This window comes from Sturnira hondurensis, unplaced genomic scaffold (genome assembly GCF_014824575.4).
Source record: "Sturnira hondurensis isolate 20B ecotype Veracruz unplaced genomic scaffold, ASM1482457v3 Scaffold0009733, whole genome shotgun sequence".
NCBI lineage: Eukaryota > Metazoa > Chordata > Mammalia > Chiroptera > Phyllostomidae > Sturnira > Sturnira hondurensis.
In genome coordinates, this window is record NW_028082364.1 from 5,982,033 (window position 1) to 5,999,395 (window position 17,363).

General features: G+C 65.7%; 1 protein-coding gene across 2 annotated transcripts in view; it reads right to left on the reverse strand.

Annotated features, from left to right (window-relative positions):
• Nucleotides 1-17,363, reverse strand: part of SDK1 (sidekick cell adhesion molecule 1) — a 340,546-nt gene that overhangs the window by 31,030 nt on the left and 292,153 nt on the right. For both annotated transcript variants that reach the window (XM_037057908.1, XM_037057906.1), the window contains 7 exons: nucleotides 12,572-12,766; nucleotides 9,899-10,100; nucleotides 8,270-8,373; nucleotides 5,431-5,501; nucleotides 4,588-4,714; nucleotides 3,782-3,841; nucleotides 2,555-2,656 (listed from right to left, as the gene is read on the reverse strand). In XM_037057908.1, the coding sequence (XP_036913803.1) occupies nucleotides 2,555-2,656; nucleotides 3,782-3,841; nucleotides 4,588-4,714; nucleotides 5,431-5,501; nucleotides 8,270-8,373; nucleotides 9,899-10,100; nucleotides 12,572-12,766 (861 nt within the window). The remainder of the gene's footprint in view (nucleotides 1-2,554; nucleotides 2,657-3,781; nucleotides 3,842-4,587; nucleotides 4,715-5,430; nucleotides 5,502-8,269; nucleotides 8,374-9,898; nucleotides 10,101-12,571; nucleotides 12,767-17,363) is intronic.

The window sequence follows — 17,363 nt, forward strand, 5'->3', positions numbered from 1 at the left end:
CCGACTGCAGCGCAGTGACTATGAGCTCGGAATCTGGGCGGCCGCCTGTCTTCCCTTTTCCACAGAAGGCGTGCCGGGGACCAAAGGTCAGGACGTCCGGTGGCCGGCCCGAACTCGGCGCACCGCCGGCTCCCTTTCCAGGCCTGCTGTCCGGGGCGCCCCATGACCGCGGGGCCCCTGTGTGGGGCAGGGACACCACGTGGACCTGTGGGAAATGACCCCAGGAGGCCACATACAGGACCTGGGGTGGTCCTGTGGTCCTGTGTGTCCGCAGTCCCTGGGGACGGGGCCTGACCGGAATGACAGCATGGAGACTCCTGTTTCAAAGTTAATACACTTTCCATCAAAATCCCGGAATTCTTTTTTTGAGAATTTGCCAAAATAGTTGTAAAAGCCATGGAATGGCTGAGGAATTTTGGAAAACGAAAAGAGCGGGGTGAGGGCTACTGAACACGGAAACGTGTGATGCAGTGCCAGGAATGTGAGGCTGGGGTGGCTCAGGGGGCACCTGTGAGGACAGACACCAGGCAGGGCGGCCCCAGGCAGGCGCGGCTGTGCCAGGGTTCACACCTGACTAAGCTCCGTCACAGGCATCAATCAGTGGACGGTGCTGGGGACGGGGAACTCCCCTGGCAACGAAGATCCCTTCAGGGGCTCCCTGTGTACGAGATGCCAATCCGAATCCCGGGTGGGTGACAGAGGTTTAATGGGAGAACGAGCCCACGAGCAGGAGGCCACCTGGGGCTGCAGGGCGGAGGGCAGACCGCCCAGCAATTAGCCACAGTTGAGTCGGTGACGCGCACAGAGAGGGGAGGCTCTGCCACAGACACGGCCGGACCTGCCGCCCTCACTGCAGGAAGAGCTCTTAGAAACCAACCGGACGACCCAGGAGAGACCCACGGTGAACGGCCCTGGCGTTTAACCACAGGCTGGCCAGGGGAGGCCCACGGAGTGAAATGGTGACGACTGGTGTGCCTGCCAGACGCGGGGAGGCCTGAAGTGGGAGGACAGGGGACACGTCACAAGACTGTGCTCTGGTCCCTGCGGCACAAAGCCTCACGGAGTCTGAGCGCTGGAAGGGGCGAAACGTCTGTCCTGAGGGAAGCGGCGACAAGCGGCCAAGGACCCGCCACACCGCTCCCAGCCGCCTTAAACGCAGCATCAAGGAGGCCTGGCCCAGGGGCCCGGTGCGAGGGCAGAGAGGTGACCTGACATCCACGCCGGTTCTCAGGGCTCCAGTGACACCCGTCCCCAAGGCACGAGGACGCGGTGGGAGTCATGCTGAGTAGACGGCTGGCCCGAGGTCACACAGCCGAGGCCAGGTCTCCTGCCCACTGTGCAGACCCGGGGAAGTGAGGTGTCCTCTGGGCCTCGCTGTCCTCATCAGGACCACCCGTGGCGACAACTCAGATGCTGCGCTGAGCCACCCTCCCTGAAACGCCAGGCAGCCTGAGCGCCTGGGTCCCCTCAGTCCCCCACCTGCTGAGAGACAGGACTCTCCTCCCCGCCTCGGCCCCACCTGCCACAGGGCAGGCACCTGGTCCCTGGCAGCCCTCTGGCCTGTCCCCACAGTGGCTCTAAGCCACTGTTTGCAGGGTGGCAAAGGCATCCGGGCCCCTTGGTCCTGAGCCCAAGATGAGGGGCATTTCGAGGTGAGTGCCACAGTCCTGGGAGGGGACAAACACATAGGGACAGGACTGTCCCCTCTGATGCGACACACAGATGTCTTCACAAGGATCCAGGTGCTGAAGAAGGAATTGGACCCTGCCTGGAGGGAGGGTCAGAGCTTCCCTGGGGAGGAGCCCGCAGGCTGCGTCCCGGGTGCCCCGGGTGCACAGGGGAGGTGGACGGCGCAGGCCAGGCCCTGGGAGTCTCCCATCTGAGCCAGACCCTTGGACAGCCTCTCCAAGTTGCACTGGCTGCCTGAGCGGTTTCTTCGAGCTGGCCCCCCTGCTGAGCCCCTCCTCTGAGAGCCTGGGCCTCTGTCCTGGAGGGAACCCCAGTCACCTGGCCCGGAGTGCCAGCCAGGTCCGGGCCGGCGGCTGGCCTGAGACTAAAGCTGTCTGCCAAGGGGAGTGCAGTACTGTGTGGCTGGGGGCAAGGGGAGGTCTCGGCACTGAGGCCAGGCGCAACGTGGTCCCCACACCCCAGGACATCTCACGGTGAGTCAGCCCTGCTGCAGGGACCGTCCTTGAAGCACACTCAGGGACACGCCTCCCCTAAAAGGGTAGAAAGCCTGACTTCGTGGCTTTCTGAGACCCAAGTCTGGCTGAGGCGGGCACCACCGAGCCCAGCCAGGGACGCAGGTGACAAAGCACAGACGTCCTCCCTGCCCACGGGAGGCCCTCACCTGGACCCCCACAGAGGCCACAGCATTGCTCCACATGTCATGTAAATACCTCCGTCACCTGACTGCTCCCTTGAGCCCTCAGGCCGCTGCAGCCCCAGCTGAGCCTGCAACCTGTTCACCTCCAGTGCCACCAGCAACGGGGGACACTGTGTGGTCATGCCACGCATCGTGGCCTCAGGTGTGGGGGTGGATGCGGGGGCTTACCGGCCTCGCCAACAAACACCTCCACCGGCACGGTGGCTGGGCTCTCGCCGATGATGTTGTAGGCCGTCAGGGCCACCTCGTAGCGCTGGTATTTCTTCAGATCTGCAAGGTGGATGGGGGTGGGTCAGCAGGCCAGGGGCCCCTGCCCCCAGGAGGGACTGGTGTCCCCCAGGAGCCCCGGCGTCGGTGGGCCTTGCTTCCACAGAGGAGCTGCCCGTGCTGGGTGGTGGCAGCCCCCCGCCCTGCACAGCCTGCCCGGGCGCCCCAGTGCAGAGGCGGGAGGGGCGAGACCCTGGCATTTAAACACGTGGGTGTGTAAGCTGACTTGCTGTGTCCCCACGGAAGGACAGCGTGTGGGAAGCCACACACACAGAGTTACGCAGGCAGGGCCAAGCCTGAGCGACCTGCGGGAGTGGCCGAGCTGTCGCCGAGCCCTTAGAGGTGCCCCACTGACCAGCTTCCTTGGAGCTGGCTTTCCCGAGCCCTCTGTACTCGTCCCGTCCTCAGGGGAACGGTGTGAACAAGGACAGGCCAGGCCCGCACCCAGTGGCTCTGTGGAGCTCCTCGCTGAGCAGCGGTTCAGTGAATGGGATGCCACACCCTCCACTGTCACTCTCAGAGATGTCCCCAAGGTCCTGCCACGTGGCTGAGTGGGACTCGACCTGCCAGCCCTCATCACGGCTGGAGTGTGTGGCCCTGCAGAGGACCCCCCGCCCCCGAGTGGTCCTGGGACCACAGTGGCCTGGCCAGCCTCAACCCTGGGGGCTCATGATGCTGAGTCCCTGGAAGAAGGGGCTGTGGGGTCGGTGGAGACGCACTGAGTGGCCGCGGACAAGCTGCCTGGGCTGGGCCACCCCCCTGGTCCCGCATCACCCGCGCCCGAAAAGCCTGCGGTGAGAGCCGGCGGGACGCCCTCGTCACTGGAGCCTCTGAGCTGCCAGGAAGTCACCGAGGGGTGGGGCGGACCAGGAGACGGTGCACGAGCCGTGGGGGTGGGCCGAGTGGGCAGACAGGTGGATGCGGTGATGTGGAAGGTGACGTGGAAGGGGCCACGGGTTTTTTTTGCCCAGCCCGACTCCGTCCCGAATCCAGCACCAGCTGGTCAAGACTCCCCCTCCCCAGCCTCTTTCTGGAAGGTTCTTCTCCTGCCTGCCCGTGGTTTGAGGGGCTCCGTAAATCGCAGCCACGGAGCCTGGCTGGTGCTGGCTGGGGGCGGCGTGCACTTACGCATCAACTCGTACGTGGTCACTGCGGAGCTGCTGTTCACGGTCCTGAAGCTGCCGTGGGCTGTGAGGAGAGCAAGGCAGAAAGGCGGTCGGCGTGCGGGACGCACTGGAAGGACCGGGGCCGCGTGGCCGGTCAGCTGCGGGGCGACTGCCCCTGCTCCCGGAGTGGCGGGGCTCCCTGCCACAGTCTCTGAGGACCAGGCGACTCCCGGTTTGCTGCGGCCTGGGAGATGCTCCCGGTTGTCTGGCCGTCAGCAACGATGCTGGGGGGAGCCAACGGCGAGGGGACACTGTGAGCCCGCCCTGCGTATCTGTGCCCCAGGAAGGGAGGGGCCGAGTGCCCCCTGGAAGTGCTGTCTGTGTCTGCCTGGGGGACCCCCCGCCGTGGCCAGGAGTGGCAAAGGCCCAGCAGAGCGTGGAGAGTGAGGGACAACGGTGGGGCGAGGGTCTCCGCAGCCACAAGCTGCCTGCCCAGCGGCCTCCTCACCAGGCCCGGCTGCTCCTCCCTCCGGACGAGGTCCCAGGCGTTCACCCCCCGCCCCTCCTCCCCACCTCGCCATCATTTAGTTTTAGGGAGGCGCACCCCCAGTGACTCCTGGCTCTCACATCCTCGGTGAGTCCTTCTACCCTGACAACCCCCATGACCTCCCCGACTCCCATGGGGCGGAGGCCCCAGAGCACAGTTTTCTGTTTCTTGCCACCTGGCTGCCGCCATGAGCAGACCCTGTATGTCCCTTGGGGACCCCTCTGCCGCCCTGGTGGCCAGTGCGGCCCCTGTGCCGGGAGGAGGGAAGAGCGTGGGCTCACCTGGGAGCTCGGTGCGCAGCGCCGAGGGGGTTCTGAGCGTCTTGGGCTCGGCGGCCTCGGCCTCCAGCTCCCGGTAGTAGATCCTATAACCCTGGAGCAGGCCGTTCAGGCTCCCATCCCTCGGAGGCTGTGAAGGAAGACAGGGCCACGTCGTGGGTCCCAGCCAGCAGCCCCGGGGACGTCGCTCGTTGGCACAGACGGCCCCCAGGGTTCACCAGGGAAGTGGGGCGGGGCCCCGGCTGCAGGGCCAGGCCGAGGGGCGCGGTGTCCCCCCCATCTCCCGTTGTCCTAGAATGAGCCCAGGGCATGTGGCCTGGGTGACAGGAGGACTGCCCGCTCCAGGGAGCCCAGAGCTCTAGGGGACCGAGACCCGGCTGAGCTCCGCAGGGCCCGCCATCTGGGCCCACCCTGCGCCTCCAGCCCCCGGTCCCTGGGCTGCAGCGGCCTCTCTCGAAAAGCACCAGGGAAGAGCCCTTTCCGACTGGGAGACTGCGGGGACTCCCGGGCCCCGGGCTCCGTGCCCTCCCTTTCCTGGGCCACCCTGGGGGATATGTGTCCCTGCATCATTGGGCTGTGTCCCTGTGCTGGTCTGTGCCCCCAGGGAGCCGGGGCTGCCCAGGGGAAGCCCGGCCGTGCTGGCAGACAGCCCCAGGGCAGCGATGGTGAGGGACCTCTGGCTTCCCGTCTGGGACCAAGCTGCCTTGGAGAGAAGGGAGGGGCCCGTGGGCAGATCAGAGCTGCGGCCGGCTCTCTCGAGGCTCTAGCCCAGCACTGTCCCCGAGTCACCACCGCAGCTTCCCTCCCGTGGTGTTTGCGAGACCCCATGGGACCCCAGGCCCTTACCTGCCACTGGATCAGGACGGAGGACGTGGTGTGGGGCGTCACTGAGACACAAGATGGAGGCTCCCCCGGAACTGAAACCCAAGGCCAGAGAATCACGATCAGTGGGTCTGTGGGCACCGGGCCCTGAACTTGGGAAGCTGACGAGCTGACCACCCCCTCTCTCGCCTACAAGCGCCCTCCTCCCACCGGTGCAGCCTGTGCCAGGAGAGAGGGGACTCGTCCTGAAGTGTGACCACGTCCCCACAGACAGACCCACGCGGAGGCACCAGAGGAGTGTGCCCCTTTCCACTGGGGCCACCTACACCAGTGGGGGTGTGGGGAGCCCCGCCCGAGAGCCTTCCTGAGCCCCAGCCCCCCCCACTCCTGAGCCAGGATATTGGTTCCTCTTTGAGGGGCTGGGTCAGAACAGCTTCTGGACGGGACCAGAGGCCAGGCCGGGGCACCGCGCCCTCGGTGAGCAGGCTCACGCGGTGGCCGAGGGGTGGCATGGCCGCGTCAGCGGAGGCTCTGCTCTGCTCTCCGGTGGGCGGGGGCGGCCTCTGCCTGTGGCTCAGGAAACGGAGACCTCCCAGTCCTGCCAGGTGCCCGCCCTCCCCGTGGCCCCTGAACTGACCCTTTTACGGCTCCCACTCGGTGAGGTCCTGAGACCCGACCCAGCACCATTCCGATTCCTCACGTGTGGAAAGGCCTGGGGTGCGGGCCCTGCGCCGGCCCTCCTGTGTGCCTGGCGCTGTCCTCACCACACAGGATGGGGCCCTGGGCCACCTGCCCCCTGAGTCCCCTCTGGGCCCCCTCCTACCACCCGAGTCATGCCTGTGTCACCCCCACCTCCAGTCCTCTGTCCTGCCTTAGGGACAGAGCTGTAGCTAGGGCCCTGGGCCTCCCTCGGGTCCAGCTCTGGTTGGTGGTGAACCCTTAGCCAGCCTTCCCGATTCCGCGGCCTAAGCGCCGGAGCAAGAAAAGGGTTTTTGGCACAGGAGGGGAATCGGGGTTTGGCACCCCAAATACGCCTTTCCGGGATATGGTTAGTTGTTAAGAAATGAAAAACACAGGAGGAGTCTTTCCCTCCCCCTTCGGTGCCTGAAGGAATTTGGAGAGAGACCTGCCTGCCAGAGGCGTGACTTTCTCCGCCCCGGTGGTCTGAGTGTGGCCAAGCAGAGGGGTCTTCGGAGCTCATCCGTGCATGCCCTGCGCCCCACCGTGTCTGGTGCCCGGCCTGTTCGCTCCCTCTCACCTGCCTGCGTCCCCTTTCAAGTCCCAGAGCCCAGAGCCCTGCCCTGTCTCCTTAGTCCAGAGCAGCCTGTGACCCTCACTGCCCACGTGGCCCTCGTCCCGGGATCTGGCGCTGGGGTTTGGTCCTGTTCCTTCTGCTCACCTGCCTCACGTCAGCCTGCGTTTGAGGGCAGCCAGGGGAACTCAGAGGGTGGAAGGAAAATTATTTCTCCTCCCCCACACACGGCGTCCCTTCGCTCACAGGGGCCGCCTCCCCCAACACACAGCTCCCCCGGCACCTGGAGTCGGTCCCTGCCTGGCAGCCTCAGTGGAGGGCTGGGCCACGCAAGGCAAATGCAATGCAAAGGGCCCTGCAATCTCGGAATGCGGAGATAATGAGGTGGGTGTGGCAGCGAGCGACTGGAATGTCAGAGGGTGAGGAAGAGCCTTTGGGGGCCTGAAGAGGCCCCTTCTGACCCCGCTCTACGAGCTGCTCCCCAGGACGCGGCCCAGACAGGCTTCGGGGGCGGCCGGCGCACCTTCTCTTTCTTCCGGGAGTCAGGGCTTTGTTGCGATTATTTCTGTTGTTGTGTTAGGAGGTGAAACGTTAAAGTGGGAGCCGCCACCAGAGACAAGCCCGGCTTCTCGAGGGGTCAGTCCCCCGTCCTCCCGGCTCCCGCAGAGCATGGCCCGGGTGTTGGACCCGAGCGCAGGGACATGTGGCCAGAGGTGCCCTGCTCCGTGGCAGGATGCTGCATCCTCTGAGAAGCTGCAAGGCCCCCCGAGCCCCTGCACTGGTCCTTACGGTCCCCTGAGGCCCGGTGCTGGAGAAGCAGAGCCCCCAGGTGATGAGAAGAGAAGAATGAAGATGTGAGGCATGCCCCCCGCCCCCTCCCCCGGGGCTGGGTCGAGAGTGGCCGGAGATCAGTCAGTTTGCACGTGGGTCCCTGAGAAGACCGCGCTCCACAGGGGGGGCTGGGGATCGATCACCCGGCAGGCAGCGCTGTGGGCAGGCTAAGGGGGCGGGTCTGCCACTGGGGCCCTGACGCTCGCTCGGGGGATCCTTCTCCCCCCGAAACCCTGCCTGTTAGCCAGGCGCGTGTTGGAGGCCGCCCCCGCCGCCAAGCTCGCCTGCAGCATCATTACTCAGAGTCCCCGCGGACCTGCGGGCCCCATTCTCTGGGCGGGTGGAGTGGGCGAGAGCTGCCCTGAGCCTGGAGGGCCTCACTCCTGTCACTGAACGGGCTGCTGGCAAAGGGCCAGGCTGGGAAGCCTGCGGAATGAGGAACACGGGACACCTCTCCAGACCCAGCTGCCCGGTGACATTCATTTTTAATGACCCCATAAATTATTCAGTGTCCGCGATGCTAATGGGTCATCCGTGTCTGGAAGCCAATCAAAGAAACTTCCTTCCTCTTGGAAGCCCTTCAGTCTTCCCAGGCCATGGGCTGCCCGGGAGCACGCTGCACCGGCCTTCACTAATGGAGTCCTGCTGCTCCCCTGGTCCCTCAAGCGACCCCTCCCTGGCTCCGAGTGGGGCCTCTCTCCAGGAGCCAGAGGTTGGGTCCAAGGGCAGCAGCTGGGAAGTGGCCGTGTCCGTCCGCCCGCCTGGGCCCCGCGCCCTCACCGTCCTGCAGTGTGGTCACCGCCTCTGTCTCGGCACTGAAGTCGCTGTCCCCGATGTCGTTGGTGGCCTTCAGGCGCAGTTTATAGGAGGTGAAGGGCCTCAGCCTGAACGGGACACGGAAGAGACCAGTGACCTCCAGGGAACCTCGGGCCCCCGCCCCAAGCTCCTGGGGCGGTCCTGCCCATGAATCCCTGGCCAGCTGCCCTCGGGGAGGGGACGTCCTGGGGGCCCCCAGAACTGTCTGGGCAAAGGCCCCCTTGCCCAGCACTGACTTGCTGGCCTGCAGAGGGAGAAGGGCCCCCAGAGCGCAGGGGAGAGCTGCACCTCGGTTTGGCTATGGGCTCCGGGGAAGAACCAGCGCCTCCTGTAACTGGAGACTCGGGGGCGGGCGGTCTGGCGAGGCTTTGGGGGCTGGTGTAACCCGCTGGAGCGTGGAGGAGGGCCTGCCTCGCTCTCCACCCAGCGCTCCCAGGTGGGGGCCGCACTGGCCTGGCCCCGCTTTTACCCCCCACCCCCTGCAGCTCCAGACAGTGTCCACCCACCCCTCACCCCTCCTATGGACTGAGCCTGACACAGTGCCAAGTGCTTGGCAAGCATTGCCCTGTTAACCCCCAGGGCAGCCCTGTGAGGCTCTGCCACCACAGTTCCTGGTTCGTGGGTGAGGGGACGGAGGCCCAGTGACGTCCCCTGCCCACTGCCTGGATGGGGGCTGGCTTGGCCGGGGTTGGAATGGGGGCCGTGTCTAGAAGCCACGTTTGCCTGCCACTGCACGTCGGACGGGGACACTGTCCACTGTCCCTGTGGAACGTGCCCCCTGTACCGCAGGTGCCCCCCACTTCAGGCCACCCCTGCCCCCACTCAATAGGAACGACGTCTCGGCAGGCTTCTGGGAGCAATCGTTTATTAAGTCAGCACAAACGGATAGCTCCCCATCTGTTTCCAGCTTCCCAGAAGTCCTTCGATCTGATTTTGGAGAGAACCAGGGGTGCCTTCTCCTGTGAGCTCCGCCTCACCCGCAGGGCCCCCGAGTGCGCACCAGAAGGCAGCACCGCCAGGCCCGGGGGCAGTGGACGTGGAGGTCCAACTGGAGGTTGCCCTGGGCTGACAGGAGCCCCGTATGGCGTGGCTGCTGCTCGGGTGACCCCAGGAGGAGCACTCGGGAGACAGCCAGGCACCGAGGGAGGGCTGGAGAGGTGTTTGCGGTCACCATGGCCATGACCTTAGGGTTGTGCCTGGGCACGGAGGGGTGAAGGGGATGCTGCCCCTGCCAGCTGGCCATACACACCCCTCCCCCGCTCCAGCACAGGTCTCAGCAATTGTCTGTGTCCCTGGCGACTGTCTATGAGCACAGGAACCAGGTGCCTGCCCCTCCGCCCTGCCCCCACACCTGCCCCAGGGTATCTAAGGAATGGAGCGAGTGGTGGGCCGTCTTGCTCAGGGTGACACCCACCGTGTCTCTAGCAGGTCACTAACCAGCGACACCCTGAGGTGAGCCCCGTCTGCCCCTGCCGACCGGGACAGAGGGCCAGCATCTCTCCAGCGCCAACACCTGCAGCGCTGACCCCTCCCGACACCAGCGTCCTCCCCAGCTCTGCCTCCCAGGGGCCCGGGCTTCCCGGCTGCCAGTACCTTTCGACCGCGCAGGCCGTGGCCTCGTGGCTGACGGAGGAGGAGTAGGTCTGCCACGGGCCCGTGGGCAGCTCTCGCACCTGCACGGTGAAGTAGCGGATGGGGGAGGCCCCGTCGCTGCCCGGGACCCACTGGAGGCGGAGGCTCCGGGCCGTCACTTCTGCCTGGGGCACCAGCAGCTCCCGGGGCGGCGCCGGCCGCTCTGTAGCCAGAGGACGACAGACGGGGGACACGTGAGAGGCTGCGCTCCCGGGAAAGGCCCCCCCTGGAGCTGCGCCCTGTGGACCCGATGCTCGGAGGGTGACCCCTGGTCTCGTGGGGGTGTGACGCCCTCTGGCAACCACGTGGGGCCACGTGGCCCAGCTCGGGCCCGACTGGAGACCCTGAATGCTCCGTCCTTGGAGAAGTCACACAGTCAGACGGTGGTGGACAAGCCAACAGGTACCCCCGACTGCCAGCCCACTGGGTGCAGTGTCCCTGAGTGGCGTACGGGCTCCCACGGGCCTCAGGTCCCTGTGGACTCGTTCCTGACTCCTTCTTCCCCACTTTGGGCTCGGTGTGCCTTCCACAGCCACTTCCCCTCCCTGTGAGGCTGCCTGAGCGGGGCCGGCACCAGCGGAGCCCAGCTCTCCCCCGCGGGTGGGGCCTGTGGCCGCCCAGGTCTCCGACCCAGAGTGGGGGGAGTGGAGGTGTGGAGTATGCATTGGGAGCTCGTCCCCGTGACTCCTCACCCCATCGATTCCAATAGGGAAACTCCTTGGGGAAAAATAATTGTTTAATTGGTTATCACGACGGTTATTGATTGTGATCGGGATGTGTGGAGTGTAATGGCGCAGCAATTGATTGCCGCGGCCGTGGGCCGGAGGGCTCTTGGATCTAACTGAGCATTGCTCTGCCCCTCGCAGAGGCCCGGGCGCCTCCCTCTTCGACACGTCTTGGGCCCCTCTCACCACCCACAGGACAGGATCCGGGGCCCCGATGGGGTGCGGGGTGAGGGGTTGGGGCGGCGTGGGGAGATGTGCAGGGTGGGGCGCAGCCCCCGCCGCAGGGCCGATGCCTGGTAAAGGGTGTTCGTGTTAATGCTCCCACTGGGATTTGGATCTCAGTCACATCAGCCTTTAGCAAACCTGTCTCTGCCTCCACTTTAGAAAGTGCCGAATTCCCCGGGGGGCGGGGGGGGGGGGCTGGAGGAACTTCCAGGAAGAAAGCAACAGCCCCAGCCGGGTGCTCTGGGCCTTCTGGGGGAGGATCGGGCCCCGCCGCCTGTGGACACTGGATGTGCCGGACCTGGGGACCTGCCCTGGGTGCCTGGCTCCGTCATGGCTGAGCCCGAGCCTTTTCCTCCACCAGGGGGTCCCCAGGGGCAGGAGGGCCAGCTCAGAGGCCCACTGAGGCTGCACTGCACATGTGTCCGGCTCACCCATGGGAAGAGCAAGCAGGACGCTTGGGAAAAAGGGGTGGTCACACAAGAATGTCAAAGAATCCAACTGCTTGCTTTGGGAATCAGACAGTTCCCGAAACACAGGCCAGCGCCCTGCACAGGGCCTCTTCCCCCATGGGTGCCGCATTCCAGTGTCGGGGAAGCTCAGGCCTGTCTGAGACTTCCAGGCTCCCAGCCTCTACTTCACAGCAGAGTCTCGGCCGTCGCAGGAGCCGGAGCAGGAGCCAGGCTTTCCTGAGGGCTGCTGTGGCTCGGAGAGGCTTGGCCACATCATCTCCATCAGGACCGGGCCCACGGGCAGAGCGGACCACAGAAGGGGAAGTCAGCCTCCTCGCAGCTGGCCACTGGAGGGTCAGCGCGGTGCCCTGCTCCACGGGCCTCTCCTGTAAATGCCGGGTGGGGACCCGTGCATTGGCTACCTACAGGGCCACAGCGGGCCTTGCCCCAGACAGCCTGGTGATTCAAGCTGGTCGGCCACCAGGCGGCCACTGCACCTGGGAGCCTCACTCCCCTGGCAGGACCCCCGGGGCTTGTCACTGACCGTCGGCACACTCTGACCTTTGCGGGAGCTGCCATGGCAAAGCCGCCCGATGGTCAGGCGCAGTGAGGGCTCGGCCCTCCTCCCCCGCCGTCTCTCCATGGTGCATCAGCCCTCGGGCACCTACGCTCCGTCCCTGAGACTGCCCGTCTGATGCTGGGATGACCGGTCCCATCAAAGGCATCCACAGCTCTGTGTCCCGGGCAGCTGGCCAGGCCTGGGCCTCAGCTCCCTCTCAGGCAGACTCAGGGCTCACACATCCCCCCCCTGGGCCCCGAGGATGACGGAGAGCCGACAGGCCTGCAGCTCTGCCCAGTGCGGGGCTGCCCACGAGGACGATCCTGTCCGTGGCTGCTCGGCGGGAAGCGGTTGTGAGCAGCACAACCCAGTGGCCCGCTCACGCACGGTGACTCTGTGAGTCCCTGGGCCAGTCGCACCGGCCTCTCTGAGCCGAGTCTCGGTCTGTAACTGGGGCCAGTCGGGCCCCCTGAGAGCACAGAGCTGCGGGGTGTGTGGGCTGGGCCCTGCCCCGGGATGGCTCGGTGGCTGCCTGCTAGGCTCTGAGTTCCCCAGCCGCCCCACCCCACCCCCCACAACATGCAGGGCCCCAGTGAGGGAGCCTGGCGCCCACAGACTTTGCAGGGGAGGACTCCTCCCCATGGCCGCACCTGTGGGCAGGGCCTCCAGGCCTTACCTCTCTTCTCCGTGGTGATGACCGTGGCCTCCAGGGGCTGCCCCCAGCCCTGCCTCGTTTTGGCGGACAGCCGGAAGATGTACGCCGACTCCGGGGCCAGCTCCGTGGCGGTGAACTGCCTGACCGTGGCACCGACCTCCACTGTGGTGAACGTGTTGGGGCTGCTGCTGGCCAGGCGGTAGGCGATCTGGTACCCTGGGGGTGGACACGGGGGCATGTCAGGCACCCAGGCACCCGGGAGAGTCCCACCCTGCCCCCTGCAGTCACGGCTGCACTGGAAACCCAGATCCCTGTCTCCTCACGGTTCCGTCCTCCCCCAGCCGGCACCGGGGAGGTGGGCACAGGACATCGAGAAGCGGCCACACCCGCCGTGAGAAGTGGGGGCCTTGGAGTGCCCGACCCCCATGAGGCTGCTTTCCCTCTCAGGCTTCACAGGGACAAGATGTGCCAGTAGCCCACCCTCCCTGCGGTCGTCGGCGTGCTGAGCGGGTGCCGAGGGGCAGGGGGTGTTTCTGATGGGGCGAGCCACGCCAGGCCCTCTGCTCCCCTGCGGTTCCCAGGCCTGCAGCAATGGCGGGGCACCAGCCGGCCCTCGCATCTGTCAGCCTTCCTCCCTCTCCTCTCTGCTGTCCATCGACCCCCAGCTCCCCCGGGCCCCGCTGCCCCCAGGAAGCCCCTCCCTGCAGCCTTGGCTCCGGGCTGGGCTCCACCTTCCCAAGTCCCCCGCATCCTTCCCCTGACGCCCAGGCAAGGAAGCAGAAGGGCCCGCTCACTCGAAGGCCGGGCGTCCGGGTCTGTGGCCGACCAGTGCCACTGATGACCAAGCCCTCCCAGCATCCCCAGGAGCCCCCTGCGTGCTCCTGCTGAGTCAAAGCACAGCTGGTCCACTGTGGGCCCATGTTAACGACAACCATGCCACCCCAGCAAAGGGGCTCTGCTGGGGACCCGGGCCCTCAGAGCGGGCCTTTGTCCCACACTGGCCCCTGTGTGCAGGGCCTCAGGCAGCCTGCCCAGCTTGCCATCCACCTCTGTTCCCCGCTACTCCTCTGTCTTCCTTCCCGCACGGCTCAGGGTGACCAAGCTCCCTGGCATCCTCCCAGCTCCGCCCTCAGTCATCTGTCCAGTGACAAGGTGGCCAGGAGGCCAGGTCCACAGGCTCGGGTGTAGAGTGCCCTTGTGTTCCGCCCCGGTGACCTGCTGGTCACCTCTGTCATCACACGGATGGGGTATGGCACCATGACTGCCAGCTGCTGACTGGTGTTTGTAGGACCCTGAACTCTGGGCCCCGAGTGACCTCTGCAGCTGCAGCTCTGTCTATGACGGACGGTCCCTCCTCCCTGCTGTGGTGACCAGCTGTCCCCTGGGTTCTGGATGTGGCCCGGCTGGTCTGGTGTCCTGCTAGACATCTGTCCTTTCCCACTCACCGGCTGTGGCCAGCTCTCTCCCTGGCCTTCCCTGCTGCCTTTTCTCTTTGCCCGGCCATAGTGGGGTCTGGTGTTCGGGCGAAGTAGGAACCTGGTCCCCGGCCTTTGGAGACCAGGGACACCGAGCGTCCCGACAATGGGGACTGTGCCGTCCCTGCGGCCATGTGGTGTGGCCAGTCCCGTGAAACTCCTCACAGCCTTTGGCCCTGAGACCTCATGACGGTCTTAGCAGGCAGCACGTTTACCCTCACTCTGCAGTTTCTGAGGTCCAGGCAAAAGGCGTTAACGTGCTTCATCACGACTCTTTGAACTGTGTCCCATCCCCACGGCTCACAAACAGCAAGGGGTGCTAGGTAACAAGTGTCAGGAAAGCTGGTTCCTCGCCAGCTCCACCTCCCACCCGATCCCGGCTCCCCAGGCAGCTGGCCGGCCTCTGGGCCCGCCGGAGCCACGAGGGCGGGGACGTGGACATGCAGGTGGGGCCCATGGGCTGCCGCATTCGCGTCTCCACGGCCGCCTTCGCTCTGTCTCAACGTCTGTGCTAAGGTAGCAGAGGGGCCTGCTCCGTTAGCTCCGAGGCCGCCGCCCGCGCCTTGGCCACTCTTGCCCTGAGTGTAGCCTGTGGCGTCCTGAGCCCCGGAGCCCTCTCCTCGGAGACCTGCCCAGCCAGTCCCGCTCTGCCCCTCCGTCCCACAGAGGGTCCCTGTGAGATTGAGACGCCTCACTGATTCTGATGGCCTTGCCCCGAGTGAGCCCAGATTATTGAGGAGCCCCAGCCTGTAGGGGGAGCTCATGGGCTTGGGTCCGCCCTCTTCCCTCAGAAACCCTAACAACCCCCCCACCCCGTCTGCCCCAGGGCAGCCCCCGCAGCCCCCTGGGCCCTGCTCCCCCTCCTCGGGGCCCCGCCCTCACTGCTTTTCCGGGCTTCATCTAAACACAGGTCTCCGCCTCGCTCTCTCCTCACGGAGAGTGAAGGCCCTTCCTCCCTCCTGCAGCACGAGCCAGAAAGGCTGCACTGTCCCCTGGTGGCCCTGCCTCTCGGGGTGCCACCGGGACTCAGTGAGACAGGTGTCCGCGGCAGCACTGCCCGCCACCCTCTGACCTCCTGCCACTGTGACCGGACACGATGGTGTCCACTGCATGCAGCTGCGGCCGCAAGGCCACGAAGCAATGCCTGCAAACTGCAAGGCACGTGCCGCTTGGGCCTGATGAGGGGTCTGGGCCCCGGGAAATGCCTCAGCCTGCCGGTTACACACGCCCCTCCCTGGTGTCCGCCCCAAACCAGGCAACACCCTCTCGCCCCCAGCCTGCGAGCCGTCGAACATAAAGATTCACCCCCGTCTTATCTTGACGTGTCTTCAAAGCACTCTACACTCAGTGGACAAGCGAGGAGAGGCGCTGTCTGCACACAGTGGCAGAGCGCAGCTGAGTCCTGGCTCTCGCGAGTTTAGAGAGTGATGGCGGGGTGTGCTGAGAGGGAGGGGTGTCTGGGTGGGAAGGCTGGTTCTGTGACGGCGCTGGGCGGAGACAGCGGCGCGCCCCGTTGCGGCACCACACGATGGCGGCGGCTGAGCCGACAGTGGGGGTACGACGAGGGCGAGAGCGTACCCCCATCGAGGGTGAATGACCGTAACCCTGACATCCAGGGGGTGTGGCCACGCCCACAAGACCCCATCTGAGGGGAGACCAGCACCACGGAGGGGGGAGCCCAAGCAGTTTCTGAAAACGCCCAGAAGGTGGAGGAAGTGAGCGCATCTAGACAGTCGGNGGTTCTGTGACGGCGCTGGGCGGAGACAGCGGCGCGCCCCGTTGCGGCACCACACGATGGCGGCGGCTGAGCCGACAGTGGGGGTACGACGAGGGCGAGAGCGTACCCCCATCGAGGGTGAATGACCGTAACCCTGACATCCAGGGGGTGTGGCCACGCCCACAAGACCCCATCTGAGGGGGGACCAGCACCACGGAGGGGGGAGCCCAAGCAGTTTCTGAAAACACCCAGAAGGTGGAGGAAGTGAGCACATCTAGACAGTTGGAATTGGAACAGGGTGTGGGCTTCAAGCGGGAGACCAGTTCCAGGACCCTCTGCCGTCAAATGCAAACAGGAAGAGAGGCTAAGAAGACAGGACTGTAGCCTGGGGTGGGGGGCGGCATGGGTCTCAGCGGCCTCGGTTTGCTGGGTGGACTGTGGACTGATGCCCAGAGCCGCCGTGGGGAGTGGTGTTCGGGCACTGTAGGTGGCTGCAGGCCTTGTATGGACTGCGTGTCTCAGGGGCACCCCACACAGCCTGAGAGCCCGCTGTTCCGTGATGCAGCCCTGGGGCCCCGGTGCGCAAATTCCCTGCAGCTGAGGCCCCTGGGGGCAGGGCGCCGGTCGGTGGGCGAGTGGCGAAGCCCCCCCAGCAGCCACTCCCGGTTCAGAGCAGCTCGGCAGCTGAGTCGCCTCGGGGTGGGGGTGGGGGGCGGCCTCCCCCTGGCCCAGGCGCCGTGCGTCTCGCCGGTTTTACAGCTGAGGCATTTGAGGTCTGGGGGCAGACCACGCAGCCTGGGCTCCAGGGTCAATGTTCGGCCCCCGCTGAGCTGGGGCGGCGGTGGGGGAGGTGCTGGCAGGTTTGGTGGGCAGACCCTGCGTGGGCGTGAAGAGCACATGTTTCAGTTCAGCTTAACGGCATTTAAGGGAGCCGTGGGCAAGTGAGGGAGGGACGCAGGGACTCAGTGGCTCCCGCTGCGTCCCCCAGAGGAAGGCTCTAAATGCTAAAAGCTCTCCATAGTAAAATATTTATGCAAATAAGCAAGCGTTTGTCCCTGCAGGTGCCTCCAGTGTTTTGTGCTGTTAATCTCTTCTGGAAATGCCAGAACGTGTTTTGATCTAGATTACAGCCCGTGAGCTGCCGAGGTGTTTGTGTACACAAAGGCCGAGCCGGCGTGGGGGGAAGTGATTCCCAGTCTCCGGGTGGAAAGCGAGCCTCGCAGAACCTCGCTTCCCTGTCTCCCCCGAACACCGACGCGCACCTTCGGACACGGTTCCCCAACTCTCCTGCAGCCTCTGCCTGTGGTGAGCCAGCGGTGACAACTTCCGGGCTACAGGTGACCAGTCCCACTTAGTAAGATTACAGCTGTCTGGCATCCCGGCCAAAGAGGCCCGGACGATGGGAAGTTCTGTGCATTACAGGGACACGGCGCTGTTGGCCCAGCGCCCGTGGGCTGTGGCTGGCAGGCTCGGTCTTCCAGTGCCGCCCTCCTTGCCGGCATCGCTGTGATTCCCACTGCGCTCCTGCGTGGTGGCCCCTGTGGACACGGGGCCGGGGGCCCTTGCCGACCGGGTTTCACAGGGCGGCCCCACAGCTCCAGGGGGACAGGGGGAGCTGTCC